The sequence below is a fragment of the Sesamum indicum genome, linkage group LG5 (assembly GCF_000512975.1).
Source record: "Sesamum indicum cultivar Zhongzhi No. 13 linkage group LG5, S_indicum_v1.0, whole genome shotgun sequence".
Taxonomy (NCBI): domain Eukaryota; kingdom Viridiplantae; phylum Streptophyta; class Magnoliopsida; order Lamiales; family Pedaliaceae; genus Sesamum; species Sesamum indicum.
The window spans coordinates 7,844,970-7,864,267 of record NC_026149.1 but is presented as its reverse complement, the minus strand read 5'-3'; the positions used below and the strand labels follow the sequence as shown (position 1 = coordinate 7,864,267).

The 19,298-nt window shown below is 32.7% G+C and overlaps 1 protein-coding gene across 1 annotated transcript; it reads right to left on the bottom strand.

Moving 5' to 3' along the window:
• LOC105162242 (arogenate dehydrogenase 2, chloroplastic-like) lies at positions 4–3,622 on the bottom strand. Its single transcript, XM_011080236.2, has 2 exons — positions 2,312–3,622; positions 4–356 (listed from the first exon to the last, which is right to left on the bottom strand). Exon 1 carries the CDS (start codon positions 3,456–3,458, stop codon positions 2,331–2,333), a length of 1,128 nt encoding a protein of 375 aa, XP_011078538.1. The 5' UTR covers positions 3,459–3,622; the 3' UTR covers positions 4–356; positions 2,312–2,330.

Below are 19,298 nucleotides of genomic sequence, written 5' to 3'. Positions count from 1 at the left end.
GGATGAGCATTGATCAGACATTACATTCCCAACTTAGATTAATTCATCAAGAAATAAAACATATCAGCTCTGGCTGACAGCTACTCCATGACAACGATTAAGCTGGACCATACAATATATTTCCGTTAATAAACGACTACAACACGGTGCGAAATAGACAAACATGAAAAAAAGAAAAAGGAAAGGGGGAAAAAGAGGCACAACAAAGAATGCAAGGAAAAGAGTCTCTCAGTGATAAGTTACACTACCGTCTGTACACCACTGAATGTCTCCATCACCCTTTGGTCTGTTACCAGGATGAGTAACCTTGATATGCAGAGCCAGGAAATGGTGACACATCTGTCTGCCGATCAAAGCTGGAAATACCAGAGAAGTATTAAGCCTTAGAATCAGTACAATCAATAATGTAGTTAAAGACATGAACTGAGTATCCAAGGCAACATAGTGAGGCAAGTAGTAATGACAAAACAAATCAACAGTTCGATGTAATTTTGGTTCATTCTCAAAGATACACCCGCAGAGAGGTGGTTCTTTTGAGCATGCTCATACTTGGACCACATATTAACACAAGATTGGTCCAAAAGATAGCAAATTCTCAAGATCCAAGTATGCAAGTGGTGTGATGTATCTTGCCATAATCTTCTCAGAATTATTTTCTAGACAATGCACTCTTTTGCAGTAAAATAAAATTATCATTGATTGAATGCTCAAACTGTTCCACAGATACATTTGCATATACCAAGAGTAATTACAAGTCTGCTCTTGGTGATTTTTGCAGGAATAGATAATTGCAAAGCGTGATTCATCTACAGCCAGGTTTTGACATGATCATAGTGAAGATGATTCTTCAACATCAAGAAAACTTTCAGCGTTCTTGAATTCTCCCCTAACAATCTTCCTCTTAGTTATTAATTAGCCGAGAGGAAGGTGAGTATCGGAATCTACTTTGCATTATGAATATTTGCAATTTTGCCAATCAGTTAGATCTGTAACAGGCAACAGTTATGTTAGCAGTCCCGTCTCACTGATGAATTAATGCCTAATACTCCCAGATATAACCTCAACCCCATGAAGTTCTCATCTTCCAAACTATAATTTCCCAAAAGTTTCTCTTTCTTAAGAAAGCCAATATTTATGGACACAGCATTAATCCCATTGAAGTACACTCTTTTCCTACTAAGACTTCTCAATCAGCTTATCATTTATGATAAAGCCGATTAACCCTCCACACCCCACAGTACAACAGATAGGGCAGCATACACCAAATAAAAACAGGAAATTTCAGTTTTTAGGTTAAAGACCAATTTTATACATGCCGTAGCATGTTCGTTCACTCCAAACCCCGACTCCAATATCTTCAGCAATTCAGCCAACATATGACATTTTTTTTCAGCTCAACCAACATAGGTATAATTGATCAGGGGTTCCCAACATCAAATTCACAAGGGAATGCGCTAGGAGTTTCCTACTTCACACAGCTAGAATTAATTAGTGGACAAACCTCTTCATACTACCATCAGAACTGCAGAACCTTTCTCAAGGAGTTCTCAAAAGTAAAAGGAAAGACTGAGAAGCACATAACAATAAGTACAACTCTCAAACTAAACTTGATCTACGTATAATCAAGTAAACTCAGCACAGCCTTGAATGGAAGTCTTAACCACATGCTTTGTGGGTATTGTATTGATAAAACGGGAAGAATCAAACGAGAGTAGAATTTGATCATATCATAGTACAGATATGATCATGTCAACCAACCATCCATGTCCCAATGTTTGCTCTTCCATGTGAGGTATTGATGCCAGGCAATGAATTGGCGTTTTCAGTACATAATGGCAATAGAATTCCAAATGCACTAGCAATATCAATTTCTCTTTCCACTTCTTTCATTTAGCTTTATTGCCATACATCATTTTCTTAATATTACATGGCTTTGGAGAATAGAAAATTAAAAATTATAGTTCACTCCCCTGTTTGTATGCATCAAGCAAGTGGTTATATTTGGCATGAACGCATTTGTTATATGGATACAGAAGCAACTTTAACCTTATTTATCAATAACATAGAAGAGTACCAAATCTGTCTCGCATCCTATACTTTGAAATTGATCGTTCCAGCATATGTGATGCACTTAAAAAGACCCAAGAATACCTACTCCATTTTATTTTGCATTATTCAATCAAGACAGGGAAGCTATACAAATAGATTGATTATATCGATGCATCAATTAATTTCATTGTTTTCACTCACAATAAGGCCAAAGAACAAATCCCTTCAATCAAGGTATCATGTTGGAAAGACAGGTGCATACCTAATACAACAGAAATCATCTAATTGCTCTTGTTGCTCAAAGTCTCTGATTGAGGTGGCAACAATGGAGTCCCATTCTTCGGCAATTTAGCCAGCATGGGCCTCCGAAAGCCTCCCTCCTCTGCCTTCCCAAACAACTGCTTCCTCAATACCTCATGCAAGTGTCCAAATAACTCCTTCTTCAACGCCTCAAATGCCAAATCCAACCTTTCCAGCTGCTCCATCGCATTCTTGTTATACATAAAAAGCCCATAATACAGGTCAAAACTATCACTAGCCGTATTCTCCACCAAATTCAACAAAGTCTCGTACCCCTTGGTATTAATCGGAGTACTCTCCAACTCCAACTTCTCAAGGATCCTACCCATCGTGTGTGTAATAAACTGCGATCCCGCTGCGTACTTATCGTGCTCGGCACAAGTCATCTCCACCATAGTACACCCTTCCTTCTTGAAAATATCCAAGAAAGCCTCTACCCTGGCGACCCTCGACTCCTCATCCCCAATCCTCACTTTATCAAACACAAAGGGCAAATTCTGCCAGCTGTGTTTCCCACTCTCCGGCCCGAACATCGGGTGAGTGCAGAGAATATCGAAATGGTTGGGAAGATGTTGAATGAAAATATTCTTCGGGAATTCTTTGACCGACAGAACATCAACAAACAGCGTGTTCCTCCTTAAGCGCTGGAGGGGCATAGCTCTGAGCACTGATTCAGTCGAAATGATAGACGTACAAATGAGGATGACGTCCGGGTGCTGCTCGCAGAGGTCGTGGAGATCGGAGAAGAAGGCGGCGCCGAGCGATTGAGCGATAGACTGGTAATTAGATCGCGAATGCGCGTAAACCGTGTGTCCCTGGCGAACGAACGCCTTCGCCAGGAATTGACCGAAGTTCCCAAACCCAACAATAGCGATTTTCAACTTGGTGGATTGAGTGAAGCGGTTGACGAGGTGGGCCTCATAGTCATAGGGCTGAGCGGCATCAATTGCGCGGACCCGGAAGCGGTGACGGCGGCCGGAATGGAGTCGCTGGGCTGGAAAGGAAGAGAAAGACAATTGGTGGGCACAGTGGTAAGGAAGGAGGGAGGTGCGCGTGGCGGCGGGCGGCGGCGGCGTGGTGGTGGGTTGAAGGGAGGAGAAGGAACTCATAGCTGCAAATTTAAGCTGGGTTTAGGTGCTTAATTACTATAAGTGGAACAATTAAGAGGAGGAGACATATGTGGGCGTGTATATCTATACTATATATATATATGTATAGGCGGACACACAGTGAGCGTGCTGGTGTGTGTTTGTCTGTCTGCGCGTGTGGAGGGAGGAGGAAGTTGGTGGTGGCTGATTGAGGGGGTTTGGTGGTCCGCTCTATTTTTTTCTTTTTTCTTTTTTACACACGTAAATTTTCTATAATTTAAATAATTTTTTATTTATTTTTTTAATATTTATTTTTATTTAATAAATATTTTTTTATAAATTAAAATTTAATTAAATTTATTAATATTAAAAAATTAAATAAAAAATTATATTTATTGAGTTATTACAGATCAAATAAATATTTTCTAATCAAATTAATCTTACACATCTTCAACACATATAAATACCTGTGAAGAGGTATATTTCCACTCATAATTTCATTTTTGGTAGAATATTCCATGGACAAATTTGAAATAATTTAAGTCATGTGCATGTTACCCTAAACTTAAAAAATTTATGCATCTAACCACCTAAGCTTAAAAATTATAAACACACACACACACAAACCACCTAAATTATTTAAAATCTTCACACTTTTAAAAATACAAATCAAAAGCTTGTGGGGCAAAATGCATTACCCCCTAAAGTTAGAAATTATTTAAAAATTGGACCCTTCTAAAATTTATGAAACATGGGATAAAAAGAAAGGATTTTTCTTTTTTCTTTTTGTTTCTTTGACATAAATCGATTAGAATTACGTCATGAATTTTAATTAAACAATCGGTATCCATCGACAAAAATGTGGGTTTTTGTTATTGATATGGTCAAAGGTATAAAGCATGACTAATTAACCATAGCCTGCCACGACTATTAGTCTTTATTTCTGCAGACGAGGTCGAATTATTTATCATAATTGAAAATCATAATAAATATTTTGATAATAGTTAAAATCGGGACGTATATTTATTAACTGCAGTTAAAATTTAAGATTTTACGTTGGTTTTATGCAGATTGAATTTTATCTTGCAAATTCTATGGTATCTCTTATTTCATTGAATATATACATGTCATCCGTATAAAATTTATGTTATTTATGCTATTTATAAACATGTGATGTGTATATATAAATTAGAAAAATATAATAAAATGGGTTGATTACACTTAATTCCCCTAAAAAAATACTAAATTACACTTTTTCCTAAAAAGTCTTTGAAATTACGTTTTACACTCCCTCCAAAAATTCTCAATTTACACATGACTCCCTTTTCATTAGGATTTGGAAGAAAAATGCTGAATCAAGCAAAGAAAAATACATAAATTTTCAAACTTGTCCCTTATTTAATATTTTCAGATTAAATTATATCGATAAGTCCTAAGGTTATGTTTAATTATGCAAATACCCCTATCTTTATCAAATTACAAATACATTCTCTGAGGAGCTATATTTGTAATTTTTTATTTCTAAAAAGAGGATATACGTATAATTATAACTATAAATTCAAAACATATACTTATAATTTTATAAAAATTAAAAATTAGTATTTAAATCTAATTTTACTCGATTTCTCCATAATCTACCCAAAAATAAGTAGTTTATAGCGTAAGGAACAGTCGCACAAAGTTGCATTTCCCACTTGCAATATATTATACCTTTACCTCTTTGTTTTTTTTTTTTTTCCTTTTTTTCTTCCTTTTGGAGTTGTGTTGTAGTTGCCTTTCTTTGAATGGGACTTGCTGATGATTAGAATTTCTTTTTTCATAAAAAAAAATTTAATATATTTTGACTTCTCGAAAATTCTCAGGTGAATTACGTTGACACTTCTTAAACTTAAACTTAATTATACAAATATTTTATAATTTTTACAAAATTGTAAGTACATCTTTTGAGACTGTAGTTGTAATTATAAGTGCGATCCCTGTTAAGTTAGAAAAGTCTGCACAAATACCTCGTGGTACGTTATGGGTGTATATAATCTTGCAAAGGACGTAGAGTGATTGTGTAATCAGGTATAATTTTAGAGGATATCGATATAATTTAACCAAAAAAAAAAGGTACCGAAAGATCCAATGAAATTGCTTTTCAGGTCTAGAATACCTATAATTGGTAATTGGTCACTTTTTATAAATTATACATCAATATATCTATAATAACTGCTTTAGACAAGTCTGTGCTAGAATTTTTCTAGTTGTCTTTTCAACTCTTTATCGCCAGTGATGGGTATCACCCAAGAGAAATTGACCCAAAACGAAGTACTAATCTCAGGCGAATGCCCACCAGCCCAAGAGGAAAGCAATCTGTCTAAATCACTATGCCCAGCCCAAGAAAGGGACCTCCTACGATTCAGCTTGGCCCAACAAAAAGATCCATCTGGATCAGCCCAAAGGGCCCCCTCCGTACACCAAAACCCAGTCGAGGAAGAGCCCACTTTGTCATATCTAACCCAGAGGAGGAGCCCAATTAAGAGGCCACTAAAGCCAGCTGATAGGAAAGAGAGTGCCCTCAAGAGGAAGCACTCTTCACCCTAAAGGACTCTTCACCTGATAATAACTCGCACGGAGAAAAAGTCCCCCGACTTGTTGTTCAAGAAACGGATAAGGAGGAGCACCTTCCCCAAATCCCGCTTTTTTCACCGGAAATTCAGGTTCCCCTGACCAGATACACCTCATTAGATTTTTGCTATAGAAGGACTCTTCTTCTATAAATACAAGGAGTACCCCCAACGGATCTTCCTCTTCCACACTCTAAAGACTCTTTTCGCTGCTACTCTATTACTTTAATCTCGTGCTCTTGCATACGAAATTTTTATTTTTATCATAATTTTTTGTCTTAATTTATTTTTATATTCATCTATTCTTAAATCTAGGACTAACTTTAAGTATCGGAGTGCTAATCCTTTGTTTTGCAGGTCTTCTTTTTCAAAATTTTTAGCTCAATTAGCCCAAATCCAACATCAAGAACCAAGAGTTTTGGAGTCTTGCTAAAATTGCAGGCATTAGCCAGCATTCTTCATTTTAAAATAGTGCAGTACCGGCAAAATGACCAAGATACTTTACCACAAGTTTGGTCCACAAATTTGTACAAGGAGTATTTTTGAAATATCACATAAAAAATTCACAAAAATTATACCAAATAGAGTTACATGTGAGATGGAACAAATTTGAATTAAGATAATAATAGTTTTTATCTAATAAGAATGTATTCGTAATTAGATCAAATTTCAAGAAATATGAATGTAATTTACCTTTATAAATATTTAATTTTTGAACCAACTCTCGTTGTACTGTACTCTTGTAACCAAATATTTAAAAATGTTTTGTGCTTTAAAAAATATTTTAAATGTTTGGTAGAGGCCGATATATAAACAGACACACAACTTATATGAAAAATTAATTCCCTATATTCGTTGAAAAAAATGAAGAGATTCCTCTCCTTTTTCCAATGTAAATGTGGGCCCTTTTATGATAAATTAAAAATATACGTTAAGGATCAATAATTGATTCTTCAACGTAATTATAAGATCACAAAATAGTTATTATAATATTTAGAATAAATTACAATAAATTTTTTTGAGATTTGACGTAATTACCAATTATCAGTAGTCCTTGATTTTAACGATTGTCTAACAATAAACTAAATCCGTTAGTGCCCATTAGGTATCATTTATTTTTGTATTGATCTGACCAGAATTTTCTTGTGGACTAAAAATCATATTTTTATATATTTTTTTATGGTTTAAGTAGATAATTTATTAAGCATATTTGATAGGGTTAAGTGTGCTCTATCTATTTATTGAGGGATCTAGAGATGGTTGATCAAGTGCAACCACAAGGTTTTGGATATGTAGCGAGCTTTGAGTTGAAGAGTTATGTCAGTTCGGTGATGACTTAATATAACTCTCCTCACAATTCTTTTCTCGCTTGGTCGCATGCCTTATTTCCTCTATAAAAGGGGGAATGAGAGACGAGAAATTTTAGTTTAGAGAGACTATATCAAATATATATGGGTTGGAGATATTGGATATACATTCATATTTTATAGAGTTTTCTAGTCTTCCAAACTTATCGTTAGGAGAACTTCTCTTGGATGTCTTTATCTAATACAATATTTGTAGGGGAAAAGTATTATTTTAGTCCGTTAAGTATGCCTAATTTTAATTTTAGTCTGATAACTATGTCCATTTTTGTTTAGGTCCAGTAACTTACGAAATTGCTTACTTTTAGTCCTCTGGCAGATTTTCGGATAATTTTACCCCTATGCAACTTTTGAAAGGCAGTTTTAGTCCATATGCACTCATAAGGGTACAATTGTCCGAAAATCTGCCAGAGGACTAAAAGTAAGCAATTTCGTAAGTTACTGGACTTAAACAAAAATTGACATAGTTATTGGACTAAAATTAAAATTAGGCATACTTAACGAACTAAAATAATACTTTTTCCTATTTGTAGTCTCCAAAACTTGATATTGAGATAAAAGATTAATCTTGGATAAATGATATCTGAGTAAGAGTTTGAGATCTCCTGAGTTTATCTAGGATTAGGACTCCGCTTGTGATATACATGATACACACCTATAAATAAGGCGTTTCTTTGAATTCAAGAGTGTGCATTAATTCATTCTACGTGTATTCTCCCAAAAATTCATCCAAGCATTCTCTCTTGGAGTATCATCACAGTCTCGTAGGGTTTAAGGCGTGAGCTTGTATGTGGGCCAGAAAGGTTCAGGATTTGTTGGTTTATTTCCCTACGAGTTATTATACCAAACTAGAAAGGTAATCACCGAAACCCTTCGTGCAATGTGTATCTATTATGTGATACATGTGCTTAACTTTCAATAGTTATCTTTTCTCAAAAAATTGTATATCGATATTAAAGTAGTAAGGTAAAACAACTTGGAGAGAAATTATATATACGAGTAATAGAGTAAAGAAAAATAAAATATATACTTTTATTTTTTATTTTTTTGGACTTATATTTTCACTTTTTCGCCCAATTTTAGACGAAAAGAAATTAAACTTCAAAGGAATTTCAATTACATCCAGTTTTACTTTCCTCCAACTATTTTTCCTATCCAAACACCAAACTTTTTCTTATACAATCATTTTGTGGCACCCCATAATTATTATGTTAAATATTAAGTATAATCTTTAATAAAATTATTTACTATTACTCACGAGATTTATTCTTTTTTCCCTATTTCTATTTAGGACTTATTTACAAAAAGTGTATTTGAGTTAATTTGAGATGCAAAAGAAATTATATATATTAAACATAATTACCTAATTTGCTTGAATTAGAAAGTCCCATATCAATTAGAAAATAAATATAGTCAAATATATATCAACATTTTAAAGGACTATATTAAAATTTTATAAATTTTCGGGGTTGAATTAAATAAGTCTAAAAATCAAGGGACTAAATTATATATTTGTTTCTACATTTCTTTCTTTTCTTAATTTTCATTTCTTTTTAATGCTTTTCATATATTTGTCATTAGTCACTATCGATTAGATAAAGAAATTTGTTTAATTAATTAGCTTTTAATTAATCGGTTACTCCCTAATGACAACTCGTTTGCTTGATTCAATTTATTTTAAATAAATGATTATTTAATTATTCACTAAGCTAATATTGACTAATTCTAATTAAATAATTGGTAATAATTTTGTTTCTTGAAACTGAGTATATATCATTGAAAATCTAAAAATAATTCTGTTATTACTTTAGTAATTTACAAAAAGGACAAAACATGTGAAAGTTACTTATTGGGTAATTTTCCTTATTTTTCAACTACTCTTGTCAATTATGTTTAATTAACTAATCAAAATACAAAGTGCAACATGATACATATGAATGTGTTAAAATTACCCACACTCTACTTAGGAGAAGAATAAAATATGTAATCCATACATAACCCCATTCTAGTACAAGTGAACATCATATTCATACTTTTGACAATATTGGAATTATAGGATTTGTTGGAGATGAATTATCTACTCAACTTTCTTGTGATTGTTCAAGATCAGTCTTACATGGATCTCAGTGTTATTTAAAATTATATTAGTATTTATTCAATATTGGAGAAGACTTTTTGAGAGAAAATGGAATCGAACGAAAGTTTGAGTTACGATGAAATATGGAATATTTCCAAATTTTTGAAATACAAAGAAGGGAATTTCTCATGAAAATTCTTGACAAATATTACAACGGTCCCAACTAAAAGAAGAATAAGAATGGTTGAGGAATTTTCAAGTTTGAGAGTCCATGGTAGAATCCCAACCAAAAGAAGCAGAACGTGTAAATTTATGCATAATTACAATTCTTAAAATTATGATTAAAGGAACTAACTGGTAAGAACTCGAGCCGGATACCTCGAAGATCTCCCAAAATTTGAGAGAAATACAAAAGATAGGTCAAAACTATGGACATAGGTTAATTCACATACCTATGAAAATAGAAACCTTAAGCTAGAAAGTTGACGAGATCCTTAAAATCCTTCCCGATCTACACAAGGCCTTACAGATCTGAAGTCAAAAATTGCAGATCTATAGAGAAATCAAAGGGAGATTCCTAAGACATTAAAATCCAGACAGGGGCGGATCAGGGACGCCCTTGAAACAGTACATCTTCTACATAAGGGGAAGGCCATGGAGATTCCAAAGTCGAATACTAGAGAAGATATGATCATCGCATCCACTAGATCTATTAAGTAATGGAGGTGACAAGAGCAGATATGTCATTTACAAAAATTGGCGGAATCCTTTTCCTAGCCTGGGATCGTGGAATTAAGTTAATATCCAAACTAATAAAATCACTCTAGTATTACCACTGCCAGAGGGAAGTACATGTTGCAATGGTCCTCCACAAGATCATCAAATGAGAGAGAATGAGGATTTCCACACCAACGTCAACCCAACGTTTGTAGGGACTAGGCTAAAAGAAAATCCAGGAAGAAATCCAAGAAGAATTCCTAAGAATACACCTTGGGCGAGAATCATGCTCCAGCCCTTGCATCCATATGGCGCTATACTTAATCTGGATATTATCGATTTTCAAAATATTGGAAAATTGATAGATGAATAGGTTGCAACCATAAAAATAGTAGTAACTATCTTAGAACTCGACAAGGAAAACTTCATAAAATTAGTGGAGTTTAATTTCTTTGTAAAGATTATTTTGAATTCGTATTTGTCTACATTGACGACATACTAATTGCATCTAAAATTAGAAAAGATCATATTAAACATCTTGAAATATTTTTGGATGCAAGCCATAAAGAAGGTTTAGTGCTTTCTGAGAAGAAAGCTACTATTGCTATCAATAAAATTGAATTTTTAGGAGATCTTATTGACAAAGTAGAAATTGAGTTACAAGATCATATTGTGGAGAAAATTCACAATTTTTCGGACGTACTCAAGGACAGAAAGCATTTGCAGAGCTTTTTGGGAGTTGTTAATTTTGCAGGCATCTTCATTGAGGATCTTGCAAGATATAGAAAGGACTTCCGACCACTTTTTAAGGAAACGGAAAGTTTAAAGTGGAATGGGAAGAACTCCACACGAAAAGGGTTCGTGAGCTGAAATAGGTTTGTAGTAACCTACCAAAGCTTGCTATACCGCAAGACGGGGATGAGTTGGTGGTCTATACAGACGTTAATGACTATAGATGGGCAGCGGTGCTCATGAAAAAGACAACTACAGGGGAAGAACCTTGTAGATATACATGAAGATTGTTCTCACAATAAGCCAAAGTGTGGCACATTAACGAGAATGAATTCTTTGCGGTTTGAAAGGCTTTTAAAAAATGACTTTTATTTTTACTAGCTAAAGAATTCATTTTAAAAGTTGATAATACTAATGTTAAGGCTTTCTTAAGGAATAAATTAGAATCTAAAATAGAGAAAGTTTGTATTATCAGATGGCAAGCTGAATGCCAATATTATTTTTATAATATTGTCATTATAAAATCTCATGAGAATGTTCTTGTAGATTTTCTAACAAGAGACGGAGGCATCTGAAGCAAATTCCATCATGCTAAGACTCAGACACCTTTAGAAAAACCTCGAAGAGCTTGACAAGAAGTACGAACAGCTAGCGGTGAATGCACAAGTTACCGGACGAATTCAAAAAGCTGTGTTAGACACTGTCCAGATTGCCATAAAGAGTCCTTTGTTAGCATCCACCTCGCTATGGAACGACCTACGAGAACCAATTCGGAAGGCATCACCCTCGAGGATGACTCACGAGTTGAGGGAGCATAACCCTAAACATGCCCTTAGAGTGCAAGGCTCTAGACCTGTAGCATCGGATTCAAGTACCGATTGCACAATGCCATTGCCAGACTCTGGTGAAACGACATCAATTGGGTCACAGGAAGTGCAAACTCTTGATGATTCAAGTCAACCCAATACCTCTAGGGTAAAAAAGGGACAAATTAGTCTTAGACCAATGGCAAGCACCTCTAGGGCTAATACTAACAAGTTGAAATCTTCTTTTTCTACTGCTTGGCAGGAATACCAGCTTATGTGGGAAAAATTAATTTCCAGCAAAGGAGTAAATCCAAGCAATACTACCATAAAAAACATCCAGAAAATATAACAGAGTTTGGCCGTTAGAGGGTTCCAAACCAGACGAGGTCATAGAATGGTATGATTTTAAAGTTTTAGCTTTAGTCCATACTATGTCCTAGATTTTCGAAAATATCAAAGCTGCCGGAGTGGATTAGTGGCGTGACTTTTAACTTATGGCAAAATTACCCCACTTAAAGAGAGAAAATATTCTGGAGATAAAGTTCGTATTAGTAGCTGCAGACACTGCAGGTAGAGGGTCTCATTTAGCATTTCATTTTATGAAGTTGTAGAGTCCGGGCATGGTAGCTTTCAATAAAATTAAAGCTGCTTTAGGAGAAGCTTCCCTGGTATCAGCTATTAGTGAAGACAATATCTCTACCAAAAGAGCTTTGGGATTATGGGTCTGTCTCATTCAGATGGATAAAGTCAAGTACCCATGCAAAAATTTCTAAAACAAAGTGAATGGATCTTTCCTATTAAATTTCATGATAGGGAAAAACACCGAGTTTGTTGAGAGCTTGTGCGAGAAAAAGAGAATGCTGATATAAAAAAATAAGCTGCTAGCAATTAAGTCTATAAGGATGAAGACATGCAACATGTTGCATGTTGGGCAATGACATAACTATGTATGCCCTTGCTGTGAAAAATAAGAGAAACCTCTGTTTGGAACTAAAATTCAGGTTACCCAATAGAAAAACCCAAGCTGAAACTGGACAAGGATAAAAGAAAGAATTTTACAAGATAAAGTAAAATCTAAAAGATGTAAAAAAATTCAAAAGTGAGACTGTCGGCAGAAGACGACAAAGGCCAACAGTCAGAGAATAAGAAATCCAGATAGCAATCAAGTGGCCGACAAGCTATCATGGTCAACAACTGGAAAGGATAAGAAGATGACGAACACAGTGATGTCATCTAAAAGAGACAAGATGATGAGGAGCGCAGTGACATCATCAAAAAATAAGTTTGGAGTTCGGATTTGAAGTCCCCAGACACCTATAAATAAAGAAGCAATGAAGCAGATGGGGGATATCAGAAAACTTCTCCAACTCTTCAAAGGATAATATTTCAAATTCTAAGTCTTTGTATTTTCAAATTTCTTAGTTTATGGGGGTTTCTCCAATGAGTCAAATCCTCTATCATATGATAGCTAAACAGTTGTCTCCTCCAATGAAGGATATAATATCTACGTAATATTTCATATATTTCTTCAATAAAAGTAAAGCTTCTATTAAACCAGTTTGTCCAAAATTCTATTAAGTCCTATATTAGAGTGTTTTTTATGTCCTAAGGTAGGAAACGAAATAGGGTTGTGCCGTTTGTTACTAAAGGAGCCAAATGCCTACAAACCATATGTTGCGATACTGTGGTTAGAAGACAAGGCGGTCAGAACAAGGTGTGAATTTATGATGGCTTAATTTATCTCGAAAGCATATTGGGTCTAACTTGGAGTATGTAGTGAACTAAGGTTAATTTTTTCCTAGAAGGGCAAAATGGTTATAAAAGGGCTGAAGGACCAAAATCGCAAAAATTTGTCAACCCTTTATACATACAGGACGAAAATTGGGATATTACCAAATAAGTGGTCTTTCTTGCGACGAACCTCGGTAAAATGTTTCTTGAAGTTGTTCGTTGATAAATGAGAATTAATATGATATTTGGTTATCTATTTTGATTGAAATGGGCCTTTGGAACTCTATGGAGCTAAGTGCTACGACGAAGTTATTATGTTTATCATGTGATATTTGATATTCAATATGAACGTGCTTTGGAAGCCACCTCTAGAGTCCATATGAGTATCCAAGAGGTCGCATCTATATTGAAATTATTCAGTTCGTCGTAAATTTCAATATTCATGTGATATTTAAACGATTCGTCTATATGATTGTTCGACTGGCTTTATAGATTAGATCATATGGTTCTTTCTAAGCGGTCAATTGGTCCGGGGTTGGACGGTTCGCGGGGCAAGTTGAGATAGCATTGGGCTGCTAGTTGAGGCTTTGTCGTTCAGTTCCCACTTGGGTATCATTCCACAAGCAAGCTGGAGGTTGTCTGCATGTGATTGGCGCCGCCATGGACTTAGGCATAGCCAGTTCAATGCAGTCGTGAATCGCTGCCTGTATGGAGGATAATGTAGTAAATGGTCCTTTAGGGGACACAAGGTGGTGCTCATGTGATTCGATCTTAGCCTGATACAGTCTTCACAGGCCCAATTATTATTGTTGTCAGTCAATATAATATGCTTTAAGTATTTTGATCGAGTTTTTAATTATAACTATTTTCTTCTACGTGCACCTGCTCATGGCATCACCAAGCTTTTGCTTATGTAATTTAAAATTTCTTTCTCCAGATACAGATGAAAATTTGATTATGACTGACCTAGAAAAGAGATCAAGGCCAATTGGGATAAGGCTGAATGATTAGGACTTGTAGTTGCTCTATTTATCATGTTCCAATTTTAGTGAGTATATTATTATTATGATTTCGGTTAGGTCCCATCCCAAAAATAGAGCCTAAGGTAGGAATCCTACTTTTAGGGCGTGATGCATTTTTACTCCCACTTTCCCTATTCACCTATTTTTCACCACGACCAAACCAACCCTAAGTACACCCTTCAGTTAGGAGTCTTAGCTCGCTGAAGAAAGACCCCCAATAAAGAGGGGATTTGATCCCTAAAAACAATCACTCTCCCAAGTGCCAAGGAGGCGGGGCTCCTCCTTTCGGGTGAGGGAAGAGGCTATAAATAGACTCCTTTCCTCTTTGTAAATGCTATTGTCTTCTTGACACTTGGACACGAGAAAGATCTACAGTTCAAGCATATTTGCTTTCATTTTAATACTCATTGCTATTCTTTAGGTTTGTAATTACCATTTTTACAATCATTAATAGACTTGAACTTTGGAGTGTTAACATGTTTTTTACAGGCTCGCTCCTTTAAGTGTGCAAGGATCCAGGCCGAAAGACCTCAAGTTAAAATTATTGAAACGAGCAATTTTTTGCTCGAATCATATATCTTATTAATACATTAAAATAATGAAGATCAATATAAATACCTAAAAATTGTGTTGTCAAAATATAAAAGTATATAAGATAAACAATTTACATTCTGAAATAGTTTACTGAGTACATTATAAAGTTAGCTATATCTTTACATGCATTTTTTTACCAAATATTACTATTAGTATAAAATACCATGTAACAGTAATTGTGTAATGTATTTCCAATATATTTGCTAAATTATGTAAATCATAAATATTTTGTTAAAAAAATTAAATATATAAAAACATCCAAACAATATACATTATAAAGTTATAATTAATTTAACATTTTAAAGTAATACTTCTTATGTAATGAGATTTTGCTTGTTTTTTTTTTTTATTTAAATTCTTACATTGCACTATTATTTACCAAATAGACAAATGAAAATTTTCAAAAAATTTGATTCGATATATTTATTTATTTTAATATACCAAACATATAAACTATATACTAAAATTATTTTATTCTTATTTTTATTTTATCTTTAAATTTACTTTATTCCCACCTAAATTTATTCCCCATCGTCATCTTAACATCAAATGCGACATCGACATGACTGGTCAATGCAAGCGTCGAATAACACTGGGCGTCGTTTGCAGACATAATTGGGTAGGTGAAGTCTACTTTTCCCCAAAATTCAGTGAATATGAAATCGTGTTTTGCTTCCCTCAATCCAACTTGACATCATACATCCATTATTTCGCCTACTTTTGACTTTGGAACAACATGAAAAGATTTAAATTTGTTTGAACAAACCTCTAAGTCAATAAACCACTTTGGGACTAAATTTGCCTTTTTCGCTTAAGTAATTCACGGGTCTGACCACGTCGGGTTAAACTTATAAACTCCTCAAAATATCTTGTAAGATACTCGAGAAAGTATAAATTTTTGAAATCGTCCGACTGATTATTTTTTGATAAATTTTTGAAATCCTAAAATAAGATGTTACGAATCTCGTAAGTTATTTTAAAAAGAAAAATAGAACTTCATTGAACTTTTTTGAAACGAACTCATAATTTTTATTAGTATATTTTAGTTTTATCTTTCGTATGATTGACGGGTTTTTTTTCCCAAAGCCTAATTATCTATTTATAATGTTTAAAAACACTGAACTGTTTGATGATTTTTTCAGTCATTATTACAATCTATTTATATAATTTAAAAATTTTGAATTGTCAAATGTTCCAACATATTAATTATAGGCACCGGAATCGAGTCCCGCCAATGAGTGGATCGATATTGATTTACTTTAATAGTAATTGTTGATATATTATAATAGTAGTTATTGATTAGTTGTTCCTATTTGATATTAATAATTGATGTTTGGTGATTATCGATGATTGAAATTCACAATGTAATTTTAATCAATTGTCCGAAAAGAAATAAAATTATCTGGATTTTGTATTCTTATGTGAGGGTGCATCAATACTTGATGCTTCATGCATTTTAGGGTATTCTATGATTTTATATATATACTATTTATTAAATTTAAGCATCTAAAAATAACTAATATTTATTGATATTTCAAAAAAAATTATTTGACCTGCAATAATTTAATAATAAGTCAATTGAGGGTAAATATCGACTTTTGTTTAGTTTTTTCATTAATATCATCAAATTCAGTGAATTTTGACTAATAGATGGATTTATTTGTTAGACGAAAATAAAAGTCAGGAATACTAGATGTAATTTCTCAAAATATATAAAATTTACATATAATTATATCAAACCTCAGGGGAGGGAGTGTAATTATCCCTAAATAAAACATAAACTGTTAATTTTGGTGATAAATCTAGACCTTCAATTTAAATTTACTGAAATATAATAATTCATTTTTATTTAAATTTGCACCGTTGATTATATTAAATACATATAATTAAAAAGTTAATTTGAATTATACAAAATTTCAACCATAGATCTTGACAAGTAAAATCGAACGGTTGAAAAATTAAGGTCTAAAATTAATTTTATTGCCAGAAAATCATGAAATTTTGGATAGAGGACGAGTGTAAGACACCTCTAGTATTCAGGGGGTGTTTTGTTTCATTTTAAAAAATATAGCAGAGGGGCTTTGTTGTTGTTTTTCAAGAGAATTTATTCAATAATTTATATATCACACGAGGGTAAATTGTATTTTATTTTTTATTTCTTTTATAAATAACTATCTTCTTAATTAAATTAGTTAGATCAATAATATTATATTCATATACATTTAAAATTATATCTTTTTTATCAATTATTCATTTTATACAATTTGTCTATGTTATTTAATTAAATAAATATAATAAAAAATTAAATTATACATAAGAATTTAATGTGCTTTAACGATTAGTTATTTATAAGAATTATTACACTTCTCTCCCCTGAGATCTGGTGTAAATATATATAAAAATAGGTTTTTAAATATATATATTGTATATTATATAAAAAAATTCTGTCAAATGAATATAAATCGTAGATATTATTGATGAAATCTGAATCATTCATTTATATAATATTTAGATATATTTAGAGAGTTACCTACACACGACTAGAAACTAGAGTGGTACGACATTTTGATCTATTTTCAGCCTTTGATCTCTTTGAATAGATAAAATAAATACTATCATATACAATTATCTTCTCTCTCTCTCTCTCTCTCTCTCTCTCTCTCTCTCTCTCTCTCTCTCTTTTTGAGTTAATTCTTCATTTATATTTTACTAAACAATTAATATTCATCAATATTTGATATGTAAAATTATAATTACATCATATTAAATTATTATACATATAAAAATATCAAATGCCAAAATGAAAATGCATAAATTTTATTTTAAAATTTAATTTTGTGTTGAATATTTCCAACATTTTATTATTTATATAAATTAAGTAAATAAATTTTAATGCTTTAATATAATTATATTTAAACTAAAAAATACATAATTAATTTAATTCATTACATTACATAATTAAAAAAATACAACAAATAAAATAAATTAATTAATTAAAAAAAGAAAATAGAAAAATGACAACTGCATCGTCTTCTCCAAGTTTCCTTCTCTGCTTTCCCACCACCTCTGCCTGTTCGTAGCCGCCTCTCCAGGCCACCTCACCTCTCCCTCCTCTCCGCAGATACTCACCGCCCAAACCTGTCTTAGCCTAATAATTAAGGTGTACCATACGAATGACTTGCGACGCTTTTCTACCTAATTTAGTTTCTCACTTATTAAAATCGAGCTCGAATCGAGTTTCAATATTTATTAAAATAAAATTATATTTAAATTTGATTTATTAAATTTAGTGGGTCGAACTCAATTTTGAATAAGTTCCAAGTAATTTAATTTAATTTTCAATCAGACGCGAAACTTATGAGGGGCGGTGATTTGTTTATTTGGTTGTGTATTCTGAACATAAAAATACTAAATAAAGTGTGTAATAATACAACATGCCAAGAAAATATAAATTACATGTTGATATTTTTTAATTTTCACCTGATATATTTTAATACTAAGAGAATATTTAAATATATATACTTATCTAAAATTGTAGATCACCCTTCTTGGTGTTTTTATCTATTTTTTTAATTATTTTATTAGTTTTCCTCTCTCTTCTCAGCTTACTATTTATGTCTTTCTCAGTTTCCACATATTTTTTTTTTCATCTTTCACTCTTTTTTTAGTTTCTCATAACTTTTAATATTTTTATTTAGATAATTAATATATTTTTTAAAAATAATAATTAATTTTTAAAGTACAAAATTAATTGTGTACACATATTTGAGTGTGCTTCATATACTAATCTATATTGTATATTAAAGGAGAGCACATTTTCCTCTTTATTTGGTCTATTTTTTTAATATTTAATTTAATTTTTTATTCATTCATCTAACTTTCCACTCTTCCATTATCTCTTGATAGTTAATTCTTTTTTTTCCTAATTTTCATGCATATTTTTTATCACTAGTTTCTTATAAATTTATATTAACTTATTATTTTATTAGTAACAAATATTTTGTAAAAAAAATTATTTTTGAATAGCATTACAGAATTTGAGTACATATAAAATGTGCCACAAAATATGAGCCCACGAATGAGAAAGGCCCGTTGAAGCCCGCCAAGTACTTGAGCCAGCAAAACACATGGGAAGGGGGACACACGGCAACATCGCCTAGGAGGACGATGTCATCCGTACAAAGGTTCTTAATTAACCAACTTTTACAA